Source organism: Leopardus geoffroyi, chromosome B3 (genome assembly GCF_018350155.1).
Source record: "Leopardus geoffroyi isolate Oge1 chromosome B3, O.geoffroyi_Oge1_pat1.0, whole genome shotgun sequence".
NCBI classification, from domain to species: domain Eukaryota; kingdom Metazoa; phylum Chordata; class Mammalia; order Carnivora; family Felidae; genus Leopardus; species Leopardus geoffroyi.
Window position 1 is genome coordinate 33,835,480 of NC_059337.1, and position 20,871 is coordinate 33,856,350.

At 38.5% G+C, this 20,871-nt stretch overlaps 2 protein-coding genes across 16 annotated transcripts in view; one reads left to right on the forward strand and one right to left on the reverse strand.

Moving 5' to 3' along the window:
• Window positions 1-3,517: 3,517 nt before the first annotated feature.
• On the reverse strand, window positions 3,518-18,182 carry SENP8 (SUMO peptidase family member, NEDD8 specific). 2 transcript variants are annotated; one of them, XM_045449224.1, is made up of 3 exons: window positions 18,072-18,141; window positions 12,195-12,238; window positions 3,518-5,251 (listed from the first exon to the last, which is right to left on the reverse strand). In XM_045449224.1, the coding sequence occupies exon 3, from the start codon at window positions 5,213-5,215 to the stop codon at window positions 4,577-4,579; it is 639 nt and encodes a 212-aa protein (XP_045305180.1). In that variant the 5' UTR covers window positions 5,216-5,251; window positions 12,195-12,238; window positions 18,072-18,141; the 3' UTR covers window positions 3,518-4,576. The 2 variants fall into 2 exon arrangements, with proteins under 2 accessions (XP_045305180.1, XP_045305181.1); XM_045449225.1 differs by lacking the exon at window positions 12,195-12,238 and having other exon boundaries at window positions 18,072-18,182.
• MYO9A (myosin IXA) overlaps window positions 18,109-20,871 on the forward strand; it is a 284,985-nt gene continuing 282,222 nt past the window's right edge. For 10 of the 14 annotated variants that reach the window (XM_045449210.1, XM_045449214.1, XM_045449213.1 and 7 more), the window contains exon 1: window positions 18,741-18,846. The gene's annotated coding sequence lies outside the window, so the exon portion shown is untranslated. Of the gene's footprint in view, window positions 18,232-18,740; window positions 18,847-20,871 lie in introns of those variants that run through there. The other 4 variants (XM_045449211.1, XM_045449215.1, XM_045449218.1 and 1 more) reach the window with 2 other exon arrangements.

The following is a 20,871-nucleotide window of genomic DNA, read 5'->3' on the forward strand; positions in this document are numbered from 1 at the left end:
TCTCTTGTCTTTTAGCACAAACCACAGGATCTAATTATTTTTTTCTAGTTTCCTGATAACTCTTCCTACTGCTGACACTAAAGTTGGCTTCCATTTCCTTTGACACTCTGACATGTTAGCTTTTCCCTACATAAAAAAACTTCATTTACGTGCATTTAGCACCAGATTTTTCCTTAGTGGAATTTCTTTTGTCTCATTTTCCGCACTTGCGTACAGAGTGCTCCATCTTTGCTTAGTTTTATTTGTTTTTAAAAAAAATTTTGTGTACATTTATTCATTTTTGAGAGACCGAGAACAAGAGGGGGAGAGGCAGAGAGAGAGGAAGACAGAATCAGAAGCAGCCTCCAGGCTCTGAGCTGTCAGCACAGAGCCCCACGCGGGGCTCAAACTCACAAACCACAAAATCATGACCTGAGCCAAAGTTGGATGCTTAACCGACTGAGCCACCCAGGCGCCCCTTTGCTCAGTTTTACTTGTATAAAATGAAATTCCTTTAAGCTCTTTTTTATGAGATACCCAAGGCTGCTGTTCTCTTTCTACTTCCGATCTTTCATATGCATGGAATGTGAAAGGAAGTACAATGTAGGGCTTTTAAAATGCATTAGATCGGTAGATCAATGTCAGGAGCTGATCCAAACAAGACCTAACATATAAAGCAAAGCCAGTTATATAGGTTCTGCTACCCAGCAGTTAATTGAGATGACAGTTTCTCAATATTGCTGTCTGTAATATACCAGCTGAATTTATGAAATGTATAAAGTGAGAGATTACTTAAAATGTTCAAGTAAGGAGTTCTGGTCACTCTCAATCATGTGACTGAACTTCTCTGAGTTTTTTTTTTTTTTTTTTTAATTTTTTTTTCAACGTTTTTTAAATTTATTTTTGGGACAGAGAGAGACAGAGCATGAACGGGGGAGGGGCAGAGAGAGAGGGAGACACAGAATCGGAAACAGGCTCCAGGCTCTGAGCCATCAGCCCAGAGCCCGACGCGGGGCTCCAACTCACGGACCGTGAGATCGTGACCTGGCTGAAGTCGGACGCTTAACCGACTGCGCCACCCAGGGGCCCCTGAGTTTGTTTCTTATCTATGACTAGAATAATGATACCTGGCAAAACATGACAATTAAGTGAGATTATATAATTATAATATCTAGTAACATAAAGTAACTTGTACATTATAAAGTGATAGGAAGATTAGTTGTTGCCATTTACAATCCTTGACTAAGTTTTTAACTATCAGGCCATTTTTTTATACAGCTGTTTAGTTACAATATAACTAAGTTTTCAGGTGCACCTGGTTGGTTCATTTGGTGGGAGTGTGTGACTCTTTAATCTCAGGGTTGTGAGTTTGAGCCCCACATTGGGTGTAGAGATTACTTAAATAAAATCTTAAAAAAACAACTAATTTTTTAAACTTGTTGCTAGACTTAAAATGGAACTCGGTAGTGAGATAGATGGCAATAGGTTTATTTTAGGGTCTACTGTATGCTTTACCTATAATATTGAATCCTTATAGCACTTGCTTAAACACACTACTACTTTCATTTTTGCAAATGAGGCTACTTAACCTTTTTTTTTTTTTTAAAGTTTATTTGTGAGAGAGAGTGAGAGAGAGAAAGAGTGCAAGTGGGGGAGAGGGGCAGAGGGAGAAAGAGAGTATCCCAAGCAGGTTCCACACTAAGGCTTGATTTCAAGAGTTGAAATCAAGAGTTGGCTGCTTACCAGACTGAGCCACCCAAGCACCCCAAGGCTATTCAATCTTAAACTTGCCTGAGGCTATACATTTATAACAGATGGGGCTTGAATTTGATTAAAACACTCATGTTCTTTCCCATAAGCACAGCATGTAAATTTTTGTATTTTCTCCTTTTCTATTTTAAGTGATGGAAGAAAAAAACTTCAGTATCAGTAGATAACCAAGACTAAGAAATTCTACTTTGTCATTTTAATGAAATATGTATTATTAAAACATATGGTTAAAATGGAGATAGTAAAATTTATAGTAAAAATAATAAGGTATTCTGATTATATCAGAAATATAATCCACTTGTGGTTTTTTCATTATTCTGATCCAGTTAGGACTAGTGTTTAGGAACTTTAACAGCCATCTAACAAAAGAGGAGAAATATTTATGATTTGAACGGTATTAAATATCTGCATTAATATATTACCTGTATTAATATTTATCTGTATTAATATTAATATATTATCACTGTATACCTAAAACTAATGTAATATTATGTGTCAGCTATACTCAAATAAGAAAAAAAAAGCCCATTGATAATTTTTTATTTTTGACCACCATCTATAGCTGGGTTTATAAGTGGTAACTTTTCTAAATTCCAAGAGACATGGGTTGGACAAGTATGAATATACTTTTGGAGCAATACATCAGGGTATTTGAAAGCAGGGAAGTTCAGTGTAACAATTGCTCAATCCAGTTCTAAAAATCTTGCTTTCCTTTTGAATATTTTGAAGCTGCGTTTTGCAGACTGGATTCTTTTGACTCTGAGAAAAGGAAACAATACCACAAAAGATCTTTTCCCTATTTTGTATCACATAGCATCAATGGTGTATGGTCAAGCAAGTACATGACCTATGGCATTAAAGTATCTAGGGCAAGGTTACAAGTCAACTCTTAAAGTCTCCTGTCACTTATAATGCTAATACTTAAAAATGCCATATTCAAAAGTTTTATAGAAGACTAATTTGTAGCACAGTCCAATCACGTTATTCATTTGGAAAAGGAGACCTTAGATTTTTTTTTTAAGACTTTACTAGTTTAGTTCAAAATGTAATTTATTCCTGGTATGACTTTTAGGGAGTCAGGAAAGATTGCTCTCATATGTATTAACTTATAAGAGGGAGACAATCTGACATTTAAACAGACATACTTTGCATTATAGAAACAACTTTTCCCAGAGAGCATTTGCCTTTTTCATAGTCTAGACTAGATACCTAAGTCAACAGTTACTAAAATAATATTATCTTCTTATCTTTATCTACAATCATGGCTTCAGCATTCCATGTCACTTCTCTTACTCCCCTTCCCTCCCTATTTCACCTCTATGGCTGATTGCCAGTTCCTAATCTTTTTTTTTTTTTTTTGCCTGTTCCCATCTTCATTAGGTCTCCTTTTTATCCAAAACATACTGACTTGAAATGGAAACTTTTTCTGTAGCTTTCTCAGACTTTCAGTTTCAACTCATGTTCACTTGGGCCTGCTATGTAACCTGTATTACTTACACTGTGGTTTCCCCCCACTCCCCTGACTAAAAGAATGGAGTTACTGCCTTTGTGGTTACTGAGTGGTGAGATTATTTTGGGCTATGAGGGCTGGGGGCAAGGTTAGGTTGGGGAGGGAGGTGAAATAAATTTCACAGCTGAAACTAATCTTTGGTTTTTAAGTCTCGTAAGCACTGCAATCTAGTTTTCATTAGGAATAGAATTAATATGTGTACCCAACATATCGGGTTGTTAATTATTTGAAACAACTCAGAAAAAAACACATCAATGATTTAGGAGGGATAGCATTTCTTTTTATTCTTGGTTCCATATTTAAAAAATTACATCGTTTGCATTTTGAATTAAGTGAAAGGGTTGAGAAAGCTCACTTTATCTGCCTTATAACTGTAAAAAACAAGCCAACTTTCAGTTTGCAAGTTTCAGATATGATAATAGTCCTGAAATCACCATGGTTGAAAACAATTCTGCCAGATTATGGATAAAGAGGAAAGGAAAAACTATGACTATTAGAAAGCAGCAATATTTATTAGAAATAACAGGCAACCTTGGGAAGTTATTGGCTATGAGTTTTAAAACCACAGAACTTTGGATATAAAAGGAAGGAGTGTTGCATGGCTAACAGACAAGGTGAAGAAAAGCTGTTATCAATGCAGAGTAGCAAGTCAACCCATTCACTGAGCAAACTAAAAGGTCCAACAGCCATTTATTTTAATGAAGTTAAAGATTCCCCCTTTCTTAAAACATTCCAGGAATAGAGTGGGGGAAGATGGGCTAACATCATCTTTATCAAATATCTGCAAAGGTTACAAAGATAGCTGGGAAAGCCTCTGCACGGAGAATGGAAGAGGTATCACAGAACTGAATAACTGATTCTTAGAATATTTGGATCTTGAATTAGGTTAGATCTTGACCTGCTTCTAGCCAGTTGATCTCTTTAAATATGCAGGGCTGTGCAATAAGTTTTTGATTCTTCTATAATGTTCTTCTTGCATTCTTCTGGATATGACATACACTTGGTTTCTTTAAAGATCACTGCTTTTCCTTTGAATAAGCCAATAGGAATAAGGGAGACAAAAAGGGAAATAATAAATGTTCAGACAGCGTGGTTTTAAGGTTTTGATGCATAACTTCAAGACATTTTCACAGAGCATATTGCTCTCAAGTTAGGGTTAAAGTGAAACTTTCCATGTGGATAATGCAGAAGATGACATTCTTCCAGGGAAAAATAAGATACCAGGCATCTTCCTTCAGGCACTGAGATTACAGCCATCCAATAGATGGGGATGGGCAGAAAGAGGAGACTTCAACAGCCGCAAATATTCTTTGATAGCTAATTTTTCGCAAGTCTGGCAATGAGGTCTTTCCATTCCCCCCTTTTCTTTGTGATGTATGTAGGAGTGAGTAGCTGCAGTAGTGATTCTGGCTGTTGTCTAAAGAAGTTCTGACACAAGGCCTCAGTGTTACATATCACATACATCCCACAGTCATAGCTGTTTTGTTGAGCAGGGGCTCTCTCTTCCACAAAGGCTAGTTTGACTCCTTTTCTGCCTAAGAAAGCCTCCAGTTTCTCTGCTACCTGCTTTGCATGGACTGAGTTGCTTCTGCTATGGGAATCATAATGAAGAAAGCTATTTTTATCTTGGACATAAACCAATAAACTCCAATGGGTTCCCCCAGCTGCCTCATTGGAATTATCATTGATGGCTAAAAATACAACTCTCTTGTTGGGGAGGTCTAGGGGTTCAAGGAACATGGCAATCTCTGCTTGGTTGCTAGTGCACTTGATGAACTGGGTAACTTCGGGACTGATGAAGCAGACATGGTCAGAGCAGTCATGAAACTGACTGTTGGCAAAGTACTCAAAGGCAAATCCAATAATATGGTCATTGAGCCAGCTTGGAGGATCCAACAGCGAGACATCTGATTGCCGCAGTAGACTGTCCATGTAACTCAAAACTACAGGGTCCATCTTGTCCTGACCAGGGCTGATCAGAAATTCCAGTAGCTGAAGGAGAGGCAGAAGATAATATTTACTGCTGAATATGATACCTTGCTGTAAAATGGGGATCATAAATAGTAGCTACTCTTACAGGTTTTTTTAAAGATTAAATACAATTGTAAAGTTTTTAGCAATAATGCCTGCCTGAGAGTAAACATTCAACAGACTCTAGCTTCTGGATTGTGTGTTAACAATTAGTTAAAATGAAAACTGGAAAATTTTCATGCTGAAACAGCAAGCATGAATTTTTATCTTCCTCTTTAAATGCAGAGATTGGTTAAAATTATAACAGACATTTATCAAACTTCCTAGCATTAACCCTATATTTGGTCCTTTAATGAATATGCATGATAACAATGGCAAGTTATTTTTACATTAAAGTGAATTTTCAAAGAGTCTGAAAAAAATGTTGCTTATTAACAAGGGAAATAGTTTCCATTTCAACATTTATTTTCGAGATAAGATAAAAATATTGCTTCCTCATTCCATAATGGAAAGTGACAGTGATTAGAGCTGTAGTTAAAAGGAACTACAGGGGTGCCTGGATGGCTCAGTCGGTTAAGCGTCTAACTTTGGCTCAGGTCATGATCTCATAGTTCATGGGTTTGAGCCCTGCATCGGACTCTGCACTAAGAGCTCAGAGCCTGGAGCCTGCTTCAGGTTCTGTGTCTCCCTCTCTCTGTCTGCCCTTTCCCTGCTTGTGCTTTCTGTCTCTTTCAAAAATAAATAAACTTGAAAAAAAGAAATGAAAGAACATTTCAAGAACAGAAAATCATGAGTTTTACAAATGAAAATCATTCCTGATTCTGCTCAGTTTTGAGTATAAGTGATCTAGTTTTCCTCATCCATTTCTCATCTTTAACTTCAAGGGGTAAGATAAAGATTATGTAATGTTTATAAGTTAGAAATTTTTATCATTGAAAGGTAGTTAGGCACAGGAATCAGGAGACCTGGATCTAGCCCTAGTTTTATCACAAAATTTAAATGATTTTGTCTTTGCTTTGTTGTCTGTAAAAAGGGCATATATCTGCTTACATGCCTCAGTGAGTTGCAGAAAGGCCAAATAATTTTACTTGAAGTTATTAAAAGAACATAAAATGTTGTTCCAATAGCATTTATATTATTAATTAAATGGTATTAGTAAGATGATCAGAACATCTACATAGCGCTCCACACCAGTGAAAGCAAATGAAGTTTGGAAGCAAATATCTCTTCATATTATCTTTTCCAAACAAAAGCATGACTAACTTAGAGTACAGCAACACAAAGTATATGATAAGATTAATATGCTCATGATCACCAAAGGTAAGGTGCTAACAAAGACAAGAAGTCTGATAAATGTGCAAGATAACATAATATTTGAGCCAGAGAGAGTTAACTGCTGTGCATTGACCTGACAGCATTACAACATCACTAAAAATCCAAAGCAATAAATGGTCACATGCAGATTGAGAGTATAAAACAAAGCATATTATAATAATATCATTTCTGTGAAAGACTGGGCTAGAATAATCAATTAATTCTAGCCATTAGTAATCAATTCTGGCCATCAGACCAGGTATTTTACCATTTGATTACACTACTAAAATAATAAAATTTTGTGGCACAGACATTTTTCTGTAATCAAAAGTCTGAAAAACCTGTAAGAAAAAATAAATATACCCCTCAAGAAAAAAGACCCTAAAGTAAGTGAGGTAATTAAGAAGCACCAAAGATGGTTTTATGTGCATATAGTATATAATAATCTGAACTATTTCAGAAACAATATAGGGCTGTTTATGAGAAATATATGTATATACACATACATATTAATATAAATATACAACATAAGATCGAATGAAAATATCAAGATTTTCTTTTCTTTAAAAAAAGTTTTTTTAAAATGTTTGTTTATTTTTGAGAGAGAGACAGAGTGCAAGTGGGGGAGGGGCAGAGAGAGGAGACACAGAATCCAAAGCAGGGACCAGGCTCTGAGCTGTCAACACACAGCCAGATGCAGGGCTCAAACCCATGAACCATGAGATCATGCCCTGAGCTGAAGTTGGATGTTTAACCGACTGAGCCACCCAGGTGCCCCAAATCTTAAGATTTTCTTAAGAAAAGAGAATAACTTCAGGAGAGACATAAACTAGAGCCTGGAACAAAGTTTAACGAGGCATAGAGCACATTTGCTATGGGTGGGCCACAAATTTGGCTCTAAGATTTTTGGCAGCTAACCAGAGACTATAAAGTTAAACATTCACAATGTCCGTAAGGTAAAAACAAAGCAATTGCTCAGGAGAGGTAAAAACATTCTTTGTATTAAGGTTAGGCAGTTTTTTTTTTCAAGCAATTTTCATAAAAGACAAGGTGTATCATAATGAATAATGTCCCTCAATATTCTTATGATAGATGAAGTTGTTTCTTATAACGATCCTTCATATCCAGTCTGATGGCAAATGAATTAACAGCAGTCTAGTAAAAACAAGTCTATGGAGGCTAGGTTCTCAGCTTGCTGCTGATGTGACTTAAGAGTAAATTAATATGAAAATGGAATGACTGCTTGTGCATCAAGCAAAGCTCCCCCAATCTCTTCCCCCTGCTCTCAATGAATACTATGTAGTGGTGAGTACCAGATTTTACTGCCTGGCAAATACCTGGAGACCTACTCTCTACACTGAAATCAGACCCACATATTAATAGCCAACCCAACTAGGGATAGAAGCCTACAAGGAGAAGAGTTCCTGAAAAGACAGGCATCTCACCTTGGAAGGAGTGACATAAGTGGCCAAGATTTCCTTCAGAATATATAGTTCTTTTTTTTTAAGGGCTTAAATTTTTTTTTTAAGGTTTATTATTTATTTTTGAGAGAGACAGAAACAGCACAAGTGGAGGAGGGGCAGAGAGAGAGGGAGACACAGCATCTGAAGCAGGCTCCAGGCTCTGAGGTGTCAGCACAGAGCCCAACACGGGGCTTGAACCCACAAACTGTAAGATCATGACCTGAGCTGAAGTCGGACGCTTAATCGACTGAGCCACCCAGGCACCCTCAGAAAATGGTTTTAGTGTTCTGTTTGATTTTGAAAATATCCAACATCCAGACAATGGGTCAGTCAAGGATCTAGGTCTATTCCACCCAGCATGCTAGCAATAGTTTAACCCCAACAATTCTAAAGCAAATGGAACCAAAGGAGCCTTTGGCCAAAGCATTGTTAGCGAAGAAAAACTCTAAACTTAGCATCTGAAGACTTGAATTTTAGACTCAATTCTGTTACTCATTGGCCGTATGATCATAAATAAACTACTCAATTTCTTTAAGCCTCAGTATCCTCTTCTGTAAAGTGAGAATATTAACACATGACCTTTATCCTGGAGTATCTGTCAATATAAAATGAAGAAACATTGGTAACTAATATTTTAAAAAATATAACATAAAGTAGTATTTCCAGACATCTATTGTGTCTCAAGGAAATTTATATCCCAATAACAGATAACTGTGATGTATTTTATTTAACAAATGTTTACTGAGTGTTTCCTTTGTGCTAGGGGTTGAAAATACAGAATGGGAATGAAATAGTCATAGTTCCTACCCTGACTGAGCATAAGCCTATTATGTTATAATGAATACATAGTGAATATACAATTCTTTTTACTCAATAAGCACCTACTGAGTACCTAATAGCTGTTGTGGGAGATACCAAGATGTATAAGATGGCTTATAGTCAATAAGATCAGAAACCCACAAGGGGCAGAAATAAAATGTATGGGAATTCAGAAGAGTGAACAATCACCTCTGGCTAAGAAAGGGAAGGAGACTTGAGATCAGGAAAGACTTCCAGGAAAAAGTGGCATAAAAGCTGGCTCTTGAAAGGCATATAGAATTAGATGCATGGAGAAAGGCATTAAGAAGGTAAGAGAGGCAAGGGAAGTGCCCCTAGAGGCTCATTCCAGTCTGGCTGGAATGAAGTAGGAATAGGGGTACAGCTGAAGGTCAGAGGAAAATTATTAGAAGCTAAATGGTAACAGACTGAAGTCCAGGTGAAAGAATTTGGAATTTATACTGAGGAAATGGGAATCCATTAATGGCAAGGCTGGTGCTTTAGGAAGTTTAATAATTCAGCCATAGTACATAGGATTAATTGGTAGGGAGAGCAACTGGAGGAAGAGATCAAGTAGATTTTTATTGAAAGTGAAAGTAGGAGGAAATGGCCTAAATCAGGGGAAATGGTAGAAATGGGGAGGCAAGGAGGAAAGGTATTGTAGACAGAGACTCAATAAGTGATTAGAGAACAGTTGGGTAAAAGAGAATCATTAGGAAATTGTCTGTGGGTTTTAGTTAGGGTGACCATAAAGGATGACGATCCCATTACTAATGGGGTGGGGGAAAAGGAGACAGAAGGGGATCCAGCATAAGAACCAAGAACCATCTAGAACTCTCCTAGGGATATTTCCTTTCTATACAGGGAGCACTGTGCTTGGCACATCTGAGGTACAATAAATATTTGCCAGATGAATGAAACATTTCAAAAAAGGAATCAGAAAATATAGATTAGGGGTAAAAAGAGAAATAAGTCCTCTTAAGACGTTTGCATTGTTTGTAACATCCCCCTTTCTGCTTTGGTTTTGTGTTTTGTCTTTTCTCCTCTTCACTTAATAGTAAACTCCTTCAGAAATAAGAAGACTTATGTACTTGGCCTTGGTGGATGGTAAGGAAGACTGAAGAGTGAACTGGGGAGACAATAACCTCCTCATAGTTCTATTTGTAAAGTTCTACAAAATATATTTTAGTTCTACGTTTTGGGGCTAGGAGGCTTTGGGTCCAGGCTCTACTTTGCCACTTGCCTATCTGTGTGAATCTGGGCAAGTTATTTATTCTCTTTCTGGGCCTCATTTTCCTCATCTGTAAAATGAGGTAATAATAACACCTGCCTCATAGACTGTTACACAAAATAAAAACATGAGTGAAAGTACTCAGCATGTCATCTGACATATATAGCGGACTCAAAAAGAGTTGTCTTCCCTGCTCCCTATATTTGGGGTGGTAATAATGGGCCTTAGAGATTTCTTGAAAATAAAGCACATCTGTCTTTTTTATAAGGCCACAAAGTCATCAAAGATTTAGCTAGGGCATGACTCTGCTCTGTGCTTTACCTTTGGCAGAAGAAGGGTGAATGCTAACTCCAGAGAAAATTGTTCTCTCGACCTGAGTGGAGCAATGATGTTAATTGTGTATTGTCAGTATACACAAACCCTGCAGTAACAGTTTATAACATCTTCCAACTCCTGTAGCTAAATGAAGCTAATATTGAATTCATAGTATAGAACAATTCCTAAACGAAGGCTTAATTTTAGCAAAAGGAAGAGACTACTTTTTCATCTTAATCTTGAAATCCTTAAAATGTATATTACTGGAATATTTGTTGTAAAAAACAACAAGGTAATTACATAAAAGGTAATAAAAACTACCTTAAAGGGAAAATTTACAATTCAATGGAAGCCAATCTGATACAAGTAAGGGAAGAAGCTGCTGGTTCAGTAGAAAACCAATAGGTTGGGAGTCAGTTTCAATGAACTGTGTTCTAAAAGAGTGCTGTCCAATAGTACTTTTGATGATAATGGAAATGTTCCTTATTGGCAATGTCCAATACAGTAGTCACTTGCTACATGTGGCTACTGAGCACTTGAAATGTGGCTTATAAGACTGTGGAACTGAATATTTAGTTTTTAATTAATTTAAACTTAAATCTAAATATCTACATGTGGCTATTGGCTACTATTTTGGACAGTACACTTCCATAGATTTCAAAGGTATTTCTTGAAAGAAAAAAAATAAGATTATATGGTTAAATAAGTTAGGGAAATGCTTCATCCTAAAAGTCCTCATTGGAGGTTCATAATGCACACAATCATATTAGAGGCTAGAAGTTTTGTAATAAGGAAATGTAACTTTTCTTGGTCTTATTTTTTCCCCCAAACTCATTTGACCATGAGACACTTTTTTTTCCCTTTTAAACAGAATATCTATTAACACCTTATTGGCTGTGCAGTGAAGTTTGGGACGTGCTTGCTGAGTTACTTAATAAATGGCAGTGAGGCAACATGATAATCATTTGATAAAAAAAAAAGAAGTTAGATCTCCGCCTCATACCTTATATGAACTCATATTTTAAGTGGAATAACATTTAAATGTTAAGAAAAGAAACAAAAATATTAGAAGAAAATGGAGCTTAATACACTTATGTGGCCAATAAATGCATGAAAAGATACTCAACACTTTACTAGTAATCAAAGGAATTCAAGTTAAAGCAAGATTTAATTTTTTACCTATCAAATTAGCAAAGATGAGGAAAACAGGTAATAACTAACATTGCTGAGAGACCATGGGAAAAACAAGCATTCTTATTGTTGACAGGAGTATATAAACATATGCAAGCTTTTTGAAGGGTAATTTACCATTATATTTTAATTCTTAAGAAATGTCTATGTGAAGGTATGACACTTTCAGAAATTTATCTTAAGGGAAATATTAAGGATGTGTGCAAAAATTTATGAAGGATGTTCATCACGGCAATATTTATAAAAGAAAAACGGAAACAATCTGAAAGTTCAAAAGACGACTGATTAATTTAAATAATAGATTTTCATACAATGAAATATTTTCAGTCATTAAAAAATAAAGTTGTAGATACCAATGTATTGACATGGAAATATGTTTATGATATGCTACGAAAAGGAAGTTTATATAAAAATTTATACAAGAAAAATATACACGAAAAAAATCAAGAATGATAGCCAAAGTTTAAATATAGTTTTAAAAAGAGAATTATTAATGCTTCTTAACACTTTTTTCCTTCTACCTTTTAATACTGTTTGCTTTATATTTTTCCCCTTTCTTTTTATATAACCAATAAATACAGCTATTTCCATTCAGGAAAAAAAAGGATATACCATCTCCCACTCTTACACTGACCTAAAATATGTCTGTTCTTTCAACTCACTGGTCTCTTCTGTCCTCTGGAAAGAAAAGAAAAAACAAAACAGAGAAAGTCTAATATCTCTTCTATAAATATTCAAACACAAAGATGTAAAATTAATCTATTTACTAAAATTAGATTATGTCCAACTTCTAATGTATGATTCCATTTGCAATTTCACAAAAAGAATCAAATCCAAAGACCAAATGTGTTTTTCATGGCAGCATAAGCAGAAATATTTTCAGGAAGGAAGTTCAAACTTTTTTTTTTTGGTTTCAATTTCCCCCTATTAAACGTTTCCTTTTAATGCTAGCCTAAACCTAAATATATGTATAAAGTAGAATGTAGAAATTACCATCAAGATTTATATATCCCTCTTGAGGGCAGAAATTATTAGATTTTATGCATCCCCGTTTCTTTAGTGCTTGACAAACTGGAGAAAATTTAATAAATGTTTCTCCTGAATAAAATATAGAAGTAAAATACATTTTGAAAAACTCCTAAAAACACAAAATTGTTATAAACAGGAAGATTTCTCAATTGTATAAATTATTTATAAATTGAACAATATTCCTCTTGACATCAATATTTTACAAATAGAGGAATTCAGCTCTCAAAGTAGAAAAACTACTTGGTATGATGATGATGCCTGTTAACTCTCCTACCAGAATACTTAACTTTAAAGTATTTTAAGTATAAATTCCATTTGGTCCTGCCTTGGGCCAGGAAGATAAACCAGAAGACTTTCTAGAATTTCTTCTAGCACCAAGGTTCTCTATTTACTGTTCTGTTACTAGGCATGGCTATCAATGGCTAAGATGTCATTGAGCATGAAAATAATTTTATTTTCAGTCTACTGTTTCTAACTCAAAGGTTCCATTTCTAATTGTACTACAATTTTTTTCCTTACTATAAACTTGATGTAAACACCAGCCTTTCCTTAAGCTGTGTTTTGCTTAAAATCTTTCGAGAAATGACTTTGTACAAATGCAAAATTTGAAATACCTGGGGTTGTAAAGACAGAGTGTAGGGAGGCCAATAGGTTCAATGAGGGGTTTGAGTAAGATAACATTTTATGAAGGAGTGGACAGAATTTTATCATACGTATAAACAAATTAAAGCTAATAAGGTGTGATCAAGCTGAAGTTACGATCTGCCTGATTTCATAAATAACCACTGTGTTCAGCACACAATAGCTATATGCAGACACAGTTTGAAAGAGTATGAAAAACTCATCAAGTTTTAATCTTATTTGTCCTGTAGATTTCAAAGCCTGGTAAAGTATTTTTTTTCATAGATAGTTAAGAGGTAAATTGTTATTACAAACACCTAATTAAGGAGTTTCAAAAATGTGCTTGGCACATAGTAGGGGCTCAATGACAGTTTTTAAAAGTTTTTTTATATATTGCTCAGAGACAGAGCAAGTGGGGGAGGGGCAGAGAGTGAGAGAAAGAATCCCAAGCAGGCTCCACAACTGCTAGTGCAGAGCCTGACTTGGGGCTGGAACCCACGAGGCTGAGAGATCACGACTTGAGCTGAAACCAAGAGTCAGCTTGGTTAACTGACTGAGCCACTCAGGGGTTCAATAAATAATGAATGAATGAAAAAAATAATGAATTTATGTTTTACTGTATTGTGCTGATAGGAAAGCAGGATCTGAAGAGATCCAATAACACATAGAGAATTTTCTGTCTTAGCAATTTGTCTTTAAATGTTAATTAATACAAAATATTTGTGAACTACCTAACCAAATTTTAATTATATGCTATTAAGTAGGGCTAAACATTTCCAGCAACTATTTATTTTAGCTGCTAATGTAAAGTACCAAGTAGCTACAACAAATAGTAGTGAGAAAATTAGAGCCAACTAAGGTCAGAAATCTCCAAGCTATTGCTTTGATGGAGGACTTGAACCTACCACTCTACTATGAGAGAGTATTTATTCACTGGCCATAAAAGAAGGAAGTCCTCAAGTTTTTTAACCTGTAATCTAGACGCTCGAAAATAATAATTGTAAATGGGACAATTTTTTTCAGTATCAGGACTGTGTTTGGTGCTTTCATAACAGATAAAGGTGTGGAAGGGGTAGTAGCCACTTAATCAGAAGCCAGAGAAAGGAAATTTCCAAGATCTTTTGTAATAAAAATTCTTAAAAAGCTTCAAAAATTTCCAGTATTCTTTCTGCTTTCAGATAGACCTGTTTCCTGGTTCCCCTAAAAAGGAGACAGACAGATGAACCTTAGCCTCTACATAAACTTGATTTTCAGTCTGTTAAACCATATCGCTGTCCAAATGTTCTCCAAAAGTTAGACGGACAAGATCAATATAGCTAGTCATGCTGAAGAAAGTAGTCTCTCAGAGAATCTGGTTCAGAAAGTTAACTTCACATTACTTATTTGGATTAGTAATATTTGGACCCCATAATTAATTTTTTGAATATATTTAAAAAAGCACACAAGTTGGGAACTAGCTAGAATTTGGGCAGTAAATTTCACATAGTTTGGTATTGATCAATTTCTAATGAGACAGGTTATCTGGGCTTCAAGGACTTCCTTCTTGTTTGCTAATGCATTTTACTCATCCAAGAGGTTTAAAAGGATTGACAAGGAGAGAGAAATCTTGACCTTAAAAAGTCAGAAATGTAGGATTTAACACGTGTAGATGGAATTTAACTAAGAAAGGCCTTAGCAACACCTGGGAACCTATATATGTGGTAAAGCCACTGCCTATCAAAAGTACTAACATTATCACTTATAATACAAAAGAATGGGCTGGCCTCTTGACATGTAAAATGCTAATGGACCTCCACACTGGTAAGCACATCTCTGTAGAAAGGTATGTAATTTAGTTCAATCTATGTTTCTTTAGACTGGTCAGTCACACTGGGGAAATAAAGTAACTTAACAGACCCTTTAGAGATCACTTTATAGTAAAATTTAGTTAAAGATTATTTATTGGTCTAGTCTCTTCACTCCTATCTTCTGACAATCCAACCTACACATTACTTCTAGATTAATTTTTCAAACAGAACTCTAATAATTACATTATTCTACTCCAAAGATTTTAACATCTCTCCATTATCTACCAAATTAAGTACAAATTACATCTTGACATTCAATGATTTCCACAAAAAGAGCCCCAGCCTATCTTTCCCAATTTATTTCCTAGTACTGCTCCTACATACATAGGCACAAGTACAGTACTCTCGCAGGCCCAAATTATTAGGCAACAGTGGATTAATTAGTACTGGTTGCTGCCCCTACCGTATAAGAGGAGAAGAAAATAGCCAGTTCCCTACTTCCACAGAGAGGCTGGGAAGTGAAAACTGCTCTAGTATTTTTCTGAAACAGAGAAGTGATCTATCATGCTCTTGTTTAAAACTATTACAGTCAGCTTTTTTATAAATCTAGGGTCCATGGGCCAGGATGCAGCTAGAATTAGGGTTCCATGAACTTGGACTGGGAAAAAAATTGCATTCTGGATTTTTAATAATCTCTAGCTGAAATTTAGCATTTTCTTCAATAAGTATAGGCAACAATCCACAGCAGTATTAGCAGTCCCTATGTCTTTGTCACCAATAGAAATATGATATTTTAATATCACATTGAAGTTACTACGAGTATCTCAAAATATAATCACTATTTTGAAATTACATAATTAGGCCTGCTGCCAGATATTATTTAATGCATAAAGAAGCACATATGTAACTACATCATACAGTTGTTTGAATATTTTAAAACTTCCAATAAAATTGATTTTATTTCTATGCATTTTATTTTATATATTTAAAAATATTATTCTGAGATAGGGTTCATAGGCCAGGCTGCCAAAGAAGTCTGTGGTGTAAAAAAGGTTATTTTATCTTTGTTTTTTATACCTATTAATTGCTTATAGATTATCTAAACACTTTAGCATGGAATTCAAGGCTCTTCATAATCTATTCACACCCACTTTATCGCCTTTATCTCTGCCCCACCCCTACTCTCCATATTAAGCCCTAGTCATACCAGACAACAGTAACTGTCTTTTATCTGGAGGCAGATAGACTGGTTTTTGAATTAGCCCTAGTTAATAGTCAGTAGCCTTGCACTCACTGGCTTTGGCATTGCCTTATACAGACCTCTCTGCTTGCCAAGTGAATTATTCTTTTTAAAGGTTTGTTTTCCCTAATACTATGAGGTCTTAATAGGGCTATATCTTTAAAAATTTTTAATGTTTATTTATTTTTGAGAGAGGGAGGGACAGGACCTGAGCAGGGGAAGGGGCAGAGAGAGAGGGAGGCACAGAATCCGAAGCAGGCTCCAGGCTCTGAGCTGTCAGCACAGAGCCCGGTGCGGGGGTCAAACTCACAAACTGTGAGATCATGACCTGAGCCGAAGTCAGACACCCAACCGACTGAGCCACCCAGATGCCCCTGAATAGGGCTATATCTTAACTATCTTTATATCTTATTCCTTAAATGATTGATGAAATGAATAATAAAAGATTCTAAATTGGCAAGGCACTGTAATGCAGTAATTTCCAGGGGAGTAAAGTTAGTCTTTGAATCTCAAATTGACTTAGCGCTGATCTTTTTTGAGGACATAAATAAAGATACCCTTGATTCAGCCCTAAGGTTGGATCCCCAGCTGATAAATGCTGGATGATAGGGAAAGGGAGAGTAAAGAGAGCCCTAACTGAGGTGGAATTCATTTTACATCCTCAGATTGAGGGATGTAACTGTGTTGAAGGGAAAGGCAAAAATGACATCTTTTTTCCCATTTCCCAGAGTGGTTACCCAAAACTTCCATCACTCTCCTCAAGCTTCTCATTCCAGCCCCAACTCTTTCATCAAATAACTCCCACCTTAATGTTACAGAGCCAACACCATCAACTTCCTGCCCCTCCTTACTTTCCCATCCTTTATTGGTTCTCAACCGTCAGCGTTAGTCACCTCAGAAACTTTTTTTTTTTTTTTTAAATACTGATGGCCTGGGCCCTAGTCCCGGTTTATTCAATTGGTCTTGGGTGGAGCAACAGCAATTTTTTTTTTTTAAACTTCTCAGGTTATTCTAACATGCATACAAGGTTGAGTTCCACTAGTGCTCCTGAAGCTATCAACCAGCCACCCTTATCCATGAATTGTCCACTTCGGGTTCCACGGTGGACCACTTTTATGCCGAAGTCTCCCATCTTTAAAGAAAACATTCTTGCGGCCCACATTCTCGCCCCTTAACTCTCTCACAATCTTACTATGATGCTTCTTTAAAGGGTAATCTACACCTATCGCTTCCGCCAGCTATATTCTATTCCTCTTTTTACTCTTAACAGCCAATACTATGATTGGCTTTTGTGCCCGTCATTCTCTCTGCTTGTCTCATGTTTCTCTGACCAGCTACTGCTCACTGGCCTTTTAACACAAGAGTGGCCAAAAGGTCACCTTGGAAAAGGTTTCCCCAAGTCGTTCCACACAAGCAGGGGCCCCTCTTCTATGCTCAAAGAGGACCCTGTGCCCTTTTTTTTTTTTTCTATTATAATTTTACTTTATTACTACTGCAGATTCTCTCAAAGTCTCCCATGTAACACAGCACTTCAGAAAGCTGAAAGGTTTCATTTGCTTCTGACTTCCTGGAGTCTAAAGCACCAGAAAGCACTCAGTGAAAAGTCTGAGGAATGAATGGAAAGCGAGACTAGGAAACGGAGGTCGGGGGCGGGGAAATGCGAGGGGAGAGGGCGTGTGTGTGGGAAGGGGCGGGGGCTAAGAGTGGCGGCACTGAGAATCCTGCGCCAGAACTGGGGAGGGGGCAAGGACACGTTAAGTCGGCTAGGGCCGCAAAGCAGCTCCCCGACGGGACACACCGCCTTACCAACCAAAGTGGGGAGGCGGCTTCTTACCTGCCTCGGGCCTCACCACCCCAACCAGCCTTCAGGCACCTCAGTATTGGCCGGAAAGCGAGAGCTACAGTCGTAAACTCAGAGTTTTCTACCCCAACCTTGCGACATTCCTCTCTAGTAGAGTGAGAATCTGAGGCAGCGTTCCGAGCTCTGCCGTAAGGTGAGGAAGAAAAGTTTGGGCGGGGCCGCCTGGGGCGGACGAATGGGGCGTGCCCGCGCAAGCGCCAGCCGTTCTCTCCGGCGGCGTCACGTGCGGGGGCAGGGCCGGCAGGCTGGCCGGCTCCGGCAGGCGGTAGGGGGCGTGGGAGGTAAGTGCGCGCGCGCCTGCTCGTCTGCAGCCGAAGAGTCGCTCGGGGCGGGGCCGCGTGCGCGGGGTCGGGGGCGCGCGGGCCTGAGCTGACGAGGGACGCGGCGGCGGTTGGCGGTGGCTGCTGAGGGTACCGCAAGGACTGTGAGAGGCGGCGGAGGAGGCATCCACGGCACCGGCAGAGGCGGCGACGGCGGCTGAGGCGACGGTCCAACGCGTGCTCTCTGGGCGGGGTGCGGCGGGGGATGTGCCCTCGCGGGCCGGGCGGAGTCTCTCTGACAGGGCGGGGGATGCGCGGCGGCCGCTCTCCTGGACCCTGAGGCAGCTGGGCCCACCCTCCTGGAACCGTTTGACTCTTGGTGGCCTCAGTCTCTGCGGTCTCCGGCGCCCTGACCCTGGGGCCGCGGGTAGGAGGTGGCGTTTCCCGAAGAGGAGGGGGCTGCAGTGGCCACCGCGGCGGAGCCCGAGGTAAGACCCGCCCAAGCCGCCCAGAGGCCCTGCCGCCCGGCCCGGCCCACGTCTCGGTCTCGCTCTTTGGCTCCTTTGGGGCAGCCCCGCCCCAGCGGAGACGCCCCGTGAGCGGGTCTGCCTAGGAGCCTCCCAGACACCAGATCGCTGCGCTGGGTCCCCGGTAGACCCCACCCATCGTATCTTCCATTGGTCAGACACCACTCCGGCCCGCCAGCTCCCGGACGGTTCTGTCACGGCCCCCCATCCCCAGCACAGCCCGTTAGAACCCCCTTCGGACTCTCTTAGGACTCCTCGTGGAGCCTCCAGACTCCGTTACGGCCTCCCGTAAGCTGACCCGGTCACAGTTCCTCTGACATCCAGGCGCGGCCGCCCCCTAACCCAGAGCGACCTTGCAGCCCACCCCCTGCCTGCGGACCCCTCCCAGCTCGCTTCCCGTCAACCCTACCCTCCTCGCCTTGCGGATAGTCTGTTCTTGATGCTCTCTCCTCCCAGTGGATCTGGTGTCAGCCCCTCTGTAGACACCATCAGACAGCAGCCTCTCCCCCAGTCCTCTCAGGCAGACCTTGTTATCTTTCTCTTTTCTTTGGTTGGAAGAGTTTTGCCTTTAAATCCTGGAGGGGTGTTTGCTTAACCTAGTGTACGCCCTATCCCCCCCCCCCCCCCCCCCGTGGGACCTAAGGGGACTAACTGATACCCAAAGGAGGGAGCGACAGGGAAGAGTGCGGGCCCAGGGCAGGGGTGTGTGTGCTAATATAAGGTCATACAGCCTGCTTCTCATCTTGTCTCTTCTGTAGAACGTGTGAGGTAGTCCAGTCTGACATTTAGGGACCTCTATAAGAGTTAAATCACATTACATTAAGGGATGTGACTGTGTCTCCATGTAGTATCATTTGCTTCCCTTTCTGGAAGATTTTTACACATTTTTTTGTTTTGTTTTTGAGTGACACAAGGCGATTGTTTGTTTTTTTTTTTAACGTGTTTTTTGAATTTTCCGGAAAAATAAGGCTTGTGGCTTTCCTTAATCCCTGAAGATTTTAATGTCAATTTAGTAATAAATTTCTGCTACCTGGTGCTGCTCCTTTTCCAAGGAGCAAGTACAGTTATCATGCAGTGTTGACTGATGTCATTACCAACAGCCTTCTCAGCAGTAGTGAAATAGTGAATAAAATCTTGTTTGTGGAAGTTGAACTCCTGAGTTGTCAAGAAGGAAACGTAATGATGCACTAAGTGATCAGTATCTAGGGATGAAGTGTATAGTGAGGTTTTTGTAGTTAGTACTTTAAAATTTTTTCTTTTGTGTGTGTGAAACTGAAGCGGGAGAAAATCATATTAAAATTACAGGTAATAACTAGACATAGTATACAAGTCAAAAGGTTCTAAAGAGTATGCAGCAAAAAGTTTCTCTTCCCCCTTTATCCTCCAACCACCTGTTTTTACTTTTTAGAGGCAACTACTATTTCCATCTTTATGTGGGTCCTTCCTGTGATTTTAAAATTTATATTCTCAAATATATTCTTAAAATGCACCACAAATGCTTGCAATACTATATACACTCTATACCTCCCCTCAGTGCCCCTCACTTGATAGTAGAGCCTAGAGCTCATTCAATTAGAGTACATATGGACATGCCATATTCATGGGCTGTATAGTATTCTCATTTTATGATCTTGACATTATTTTTAGTCTTTGCATTTACAAACGGTCTCATTTGCTTTTCTTTTAGTGTATCAGCTGTTACATGTATGTTGTAAATAATTATCAGGATTTAAAAAAATTTCCTGATGATTCTTTTGTATTGAACCTACAAAAAAGGATATAACTAAAGTTCTCATTGAACCTCCGAGCTTTCACGGAGTGATTCATTAGCTTTGATGGTGATTATAATATTTATCAAATAAGTTATTGAAGGACATAAAGTCGGGGACTGAAATGATCAGATTTGCATTTTTATTTTTTTTTTTAATTTTTTTTCAACGTTTATTTATTTTTTTGGGACAGAGAGAGACAGAGCATGAACAGGGG

What these genes read in the sequence shown, in the direction of transcription:
- SENP8 (XM_045449225.1), bottom strand. Translation starts at nt 5,215, where the DNA reads ATGGACCCTGTAGTTTTGAGTTACATGGACAGTCTACTGCGGCAATCA.